The following is a 5,395-nucleotide window of genomic DNA, read 5'->3' on the forward strand; positions in this document are numbered from 1 at the left end:
CACTTAGGAGGAAAGGGGCGGCCCAGCCTGCCATGTGGGTGCCCACACAACCTGGCCAGGTGCCAGACTGGTCAGGGCCAGGGTAGAGCTGTCAGTCAGCCCAGACTGAGGGTGAGTGGCAGGATGGGGGCTAACTCCATGGGCAGTGGGTCACCCTGAAGAACCTGGACTTGGAGTATACGAGGAGTACATGGATGAGACCCAATCTGGGGATGTTTAAGGCTAAGCTGGATCCTGGAGGTGTGTGTGAGACAGGGCCAGAGGGGTGAGGGCCCCAGAGGCCCTTGGGAGTGGCTGCAGTGCTCTGCTATGAGAAGTAGGTTTCTGACAGGAACCTTGGGCTGGGGTTCAAAAGTGGAACCTATCTCCCAAGACCCGCCTCTGCCCACTTCCACAGCCCACTGCTCCCTTGAGGAGATGTGTGCACACAGACCACAAGGTGGCACACTGGCCGCTGGAGCCAAGTGACCTGGACTCCCACCCTCAACTGAGGGACCCAAACAAAGGCCTCACTGGCCTGTGCCTCGCTCTCCTGTAAACGTAGGGCCCACAAAGACCACAACTGCAGTGACATCCAAGGCTCTCAGCTGGATCGCTTTATTTGCAAAACAAGCGCCCTCCACGCAGATGCCCCTTCCCCACACTGACCCTCACCTGCCAAGGCAGGGCCAGGGGACCTGGGCCCCTCAGGGCTGGGGGCCTGGGCAGTGGCAGCAGGTAGGGTGAGGGGTGCAGCTGGGTTGGCAGCAGATCTGCAGTGCTGGGTCCTCTCCCCGGGCCATCTGGCTAGGGGCAAAGGTCATCGCAGCATCAAACTCGGCCTTGAGCAGCTGCAGGTGCTTCACCGCCTCCAGGGCCTCAGAGGACACCTCAGCCACACCCTCCAGAAGGTTGTAGTTCTCACCCGGGTCCTCGGACAGGTCATAGAGCAAGGGGGGCTCGTGAGCCGTCAGGGGGCTGGAGGCGTGGCAGGCGGTGTCGGCCGTAGTGTCACTGTGGGCTGAGCCTGGGGAGAGGGTCCAGAAGAAGCCAGGGCTGTGGGGCTCCAGGGGCAGGGGCAGAGTGGGCAGAGGTTCAGGGAGAAGTACTCACCCTGGGTGAAGAAGTGAGCTTTGTACTTCCCACTCCGCACAGCAAAGACTCCCCGGACCTCATCAGGGTTGGTCGAGTAGAAGAAGAGCGAGTTCCGAGGGCTCTGGGGTCATGGCAGGGTCATGGGGTGGGATAGTGCCCCAAGCACCCACACCCTACCCACAGGCCCTCCTATAGGCCTGGCTGTGCCCCAGCATTCTGCCCACTGAGCCAGCTGAACAGTGACAGCACTCAGCGGTAACCCAGCCAAGGAGACTCAGAAGACCCCAGGCTAGCCCAGGACAGGACAGGTATGGCGTCACTGGCTGTACCTTTCCGGTGCCCAGCAGTATGGGACTAAGGTCGAGGCCATCCAAGGTGACATTGGGTAGTGGGGCCCCCGCTAGGGAGGCCAGGGTGGGCAGCAGGTCGAGGGAGCTGGCCAGCTCGTGCGTCACACCTGCAGCAGAGGAATGGTCAGTTACTCTGTTGTCCCTCAGGGCTCAGGAGTGGGGCCCAGGGGCCATGAGGAAAGAGCCTGAGGACTGACCTGGAGCAATATGGCCTGGCCAGAAGGCCAAGGCAGGCTCACGGACACCTCCCTCAAAGGTAGTGCCTTTTCCACAGCGCAGCAGGCCAGAGCAGCCGCCACGGGACATACGCATGGTCTCTGGCCTGGGACACAGAGAGAGGAGGTGTCAGCTGGAGCGTCTGGCCTCGACTATGACGTGCCACTGGTCTATCCGCCTGCCAGCAGCACATCCACACAGCTGTGGTACCCGCCTTCTGGCCACATCTGTGGGTCGCTGGGACTCCAACCTACCACCTCTTCCCCAAGGTGGACGTACCCATTGTCCGCAGTGAAAATGACCAGTGTCTCTCTGAGGAGTCCTAGGTCCCCCACAGCAGTCATCAGGCCCCCAACAGCTGCATCCAACTCCATCAAGGAATCTCCAAACGGCCCCCGGCCTGAGCGCCCAGCAAAGTTATGCCCACTGAACTGGGGGTAATGCGTATGCTGGGGGCAGAGACTGGAGTTAGCATGGGGCAGGGGTCACGGGAGCCGGGGTGGTAGGGATGGGGCCACTCACATGGGAGGCATAGTATAGGAAGAACGGACGGCCCTGGCGCTGAGCATCAGCCATGAGGTCGCGGGCAAAGGCTACATAGCGGGCCTCGAGTCCAGGCAGCCAGGGAGGCTGTGCCTCCACAGACAGGTTGGCCAGCAGCGGTATAGGCACAAGGCCCTGGTCACAGCCTCCATCACAGGGTGTGGCTGGTGGGAAGCAGGTCAGGTTCTGGCAAGGACCCTGGAGAAAGAGTCCTGGTGAGGGCTGGGGCTCTGAGGGGCCAGAGCCCAAGGCTGAGACCACTGAGGGAATGGGGCGGGGGGCAAAGGTTGAGGCCACTGTGGAAGTGGGGTAGGATGGGGGGACGAGGTTGAGGCCATTTGGAAGTAGGGTGGGGTGTCTGCTGAGGGCTCTGGTGGCTCCTACCTGGTCATGGGAGTAGGGGATGCCCAGAAACCGATGGAAGCCCTGGTGGGGTGGCAGAAAGGCACCCTCAGGCCCCACCCCAAGGTGCCATTTGCCAGCCATCCCTGTGAGGTAACCTTGAGCAGCGAGGACTTCCGCCAAGGTCACCTCCTCCAGTGGCAGACCCCCCTGCGAAGTGGGCTCCAGGACTCCAGGGTACATGCCCGTACGGACAGGAAGCCGGCCAGTCAGGAGGGCAGCCCTGTGACACAAGCAAGGTCCAAAGTCCATGAGTGGGGTGGAAGGGAGCAGGGGTGAGGGGCAGGCCCAGCCCTTGCCCCAGCCTGCAGCGAGATTCACTGTGGAGGGCACGGGCTCACCTGGAGGGCGTGCACAGGGACACAGGCACATAGAAGTCTGTGAACCGCAGTCCCCCTGCGGCCAGCTGGTCTAGGTTTGGGGTGGTGGAACTGGGGTGTCCGTAGGAGCCCAGGTCCCCATAGCCCAGGTCGTCAGCAAAGATCAGCACAATGTTGGGGGGGCTGGCAGCGGCCGGGCCCGCAGCCACGGCCAGGGTGAGCACCCATAGCACTTGCATTGCACACGGGCAGGAGCGCTGGGGAGACAAACTGGCTCCATCACAAACTGGTCTCTGCCCGAGACCCCCGTCCAGGCCCCGCCTCCCCCACCCCGGAAGTGCCCGCGGACCTGACAGAGGCCAGGACCCCAAGGCTGGGGGACCCAACTCCCACAGCCCCTCGGCGCCCGGGACACCTTCGGATCTCCCCGCGGAGGCTCGGGGACAGAAGTCACATGACAGGGCCCCACCGCGTCGCGCACGGAGGGCGAAGGCGGGACACAGCCGACGGGCTCTCGGACCGGCGCTTCCGCCTCTCGCGCCCCGCCCCGAGGCCCGTGACTCCGAGACGAACGGCCACGCGAGGCGGGCCGGGCCGGGCCGCAGTGCAGGGGTCGGGGCGACGAGGAGAGGCAGGAGAGCGGTCGGAGCCGGACTGAGGACGGTCCTGGGCGGACTGCAGCCGCAGGTGGACCACGCGCTCATCCTCGACCCCTCCAGCACCCCGAGCCGTTGGTGACGCGCGCGGGAGGGCGGGGCCTAAGGCGGGGTGGGGCCAGAGTGGGGGCGGGACCAAGGGCCGCTCTCGGGACAGGGCCGGCGGGTGGGCGGGGCCGGAGGCGGGGAGGGCCGGGGTTGGGCGGGGCCTGAGGCGGGCAGGGGCGGGACCAAGGGCCGCGCTGGGGCCGGGCCGGCGGGTGGGGCGGGGCGAGCCGGGGCCTGAGGTGAGAGGGGCGGGGCCTGAGGCGGGGAGGGCTCGGGCGGGGCGGGATCAGGGTGGGGGCGGGACCAAGAGCCGCGCTCGGGGCAGGGCCGGTGGGCGGGGCATCGTCTGGGGCGGGGCGATGGGCGGGGCGCGCCTTGGCCTGCACCGCCTGGGTGACCCGGGGGCACTGGCTCTTGCTGTCCTTCCCTGGTGCTCCTTTCCCGGGTTTGCACTTGGTTCTCTGTAGTTGAATGGGGCACTCCTTCCTGGGCTTGAGCTCCCCGGGGAGGGGCGGCAGGTGAGCCCCCAAGCTTCCGGTGCTGGGAGATTTGGGGGGCTCTTGTTTGGAAGACCTGAGTGTTGGAAGTACATGGGCGTCCCGTGAATGGGTAGATGACAAGGGAGCCTGTTCTTGAAGGGTGATCTTGGGTGCTTTTCCTCAAACATGAGAAAACAAAATCTGTCAGCCCTTTCTTCTCTGTGCGTGTCCGTGTTGCTGTGTGGTGAGCTGGTAGGGGAAGATATGACCCCATGGGAACCTCTGGTGAGGTGTGTGTGGCAGGTGTGTGATGTTTGTGTTTGTGGTGTGTTGAGGTTGTGTGAATGTGAAGTGTACGAGGTGTGTGAGGTTGTGTGTGTGAGGCTGTGTCTGTGAAGTGTTTCTAGTATGTGTGTGAGGTATGTATCTGGTAAGGTGTGTGTGTGTGAACTCTGAATTTGAGGTGTGTGAGTGTGTGTGTGTGAGGTTGTATGTGAGTGTGAGGTGTGTGGGGGAAGTGTGGGAGGTTGTATGTATGTGAAGTGTCGGGTATGTGTGTAAAGTATATTTCTGGTGAGGTGTGTGTGGCAGGTGTGGGAGGTTGTGTGTGAGTGTGAGATGTGTGTGTGATGTGTTCTTTCTGTGGTGTCAGGTGTGATTTTGGAGTGTGTGTCTGGATGCAGTGTGGGGAAGATTCCCTCTGAAGACATATTTGGTCCCTGGTTTCGTACCTTGTGCTCACCCACCAGCTGGTGAACCTGTCCCGCAGGCTGCTAACTGACACCTTCCCCTCTGCCCCCAGTGACCCTTAGGAGTGCCTGTGTGGAGCAGCTGCCTGGCCTTGGCACCCTCCAGCAGCTCTGGGTACCCCTCTGGAACCTCTGACCTGGGTGCCTGGTGGAAGGGTTTCCCCTGCCCCTTGCCCCCAGCACAGAACTGGCTCGAGGCCTGGCTGGGAAGCTGCCAGATCGGGGGCAGTGCAGGGTGGGGAGCCCCAGAGGCAGAATAGGGGCAGCTGCTGCTGGCCCTTGGACGGAGCAGGCTCCTGGGCATCACATGCCAGCCTGTCCTGTGCGTGGGAGGCAATCTTGGGCCAGGACACGGAGGCTCCTGTGTGGCCCAGAAATCTTTGAACCTGTAGTTGGAGCTGTCACAGCTGGTCAGCGCTGTGAACTGGAGCTTAAAAGGAACCAGCCCAAAGCACTTTCTTCTCTGGGAAGTACTCCGGGACCTGCCCGCTATTCTGGGAAGAGCCCTCGTGTGGTGCGGTGCCTTGCAAGCGGCGGCTTTCTCCTGGGTGTGCACAC

The 5,395-nt window shown here is 63.1% G+C and overlaps 1 protein-coding gene across 1 annotated transcript; it reads right to left on the reverse strand.

Moving 5' to 3' along the window:
• Positions 1 to 493: 493 nt before the first annotated feature.
• Positions 494 to 3,608, reverse strand: ARSA (arylsulfatase A). Its single transcript, XM_040987879.1, has 9 exons — positions 3,255 to 3,608; positions 2,927 to 3,162; positions 2,568 to 2,808; positions 2,163 to 2,381; positions 1,920 to 2,089; positions 1,622 to 1,746; positions 1,404 to 1,531; positions 1,093 to 1,195; positions 494 to 1,006 (listed from the first exon to the last, which is right to left on the reverse strand). Exons 2-9 carry the CDS (start codon positions 3,142 to 3,144, stop codon positions 687 to 689), a joined length of 1,524 nt encoding a protein of 507 aa, XP_040843813.1. The 5' UTR covers positions 3,145 to 3,162; positions 3,255 to 3,608; the 3' UTR covers positions 494 to 686.
• Between the last annotated feature and the right edge of the window lie 1,787 nt (positions 3,609 to 5,395).

This window comes from Ochotona curzoniae, unplaced genomic scaffold, assembly GCF_017591425.1.
Source record: "Ochotona curzoniae isolate NIBS_2020 unplaced genomic scaffold, NIBS_Ocur_1.0 contig_1014, whole genome shotgun sequence".
In the NCBI taxonomy this organism is placed as follows: Eukaryota; Metazoa; Chordata; class Mammalia; order Lagomorpha; family Ochotonidae; genus Ochotona; species Ochotona curzoniae.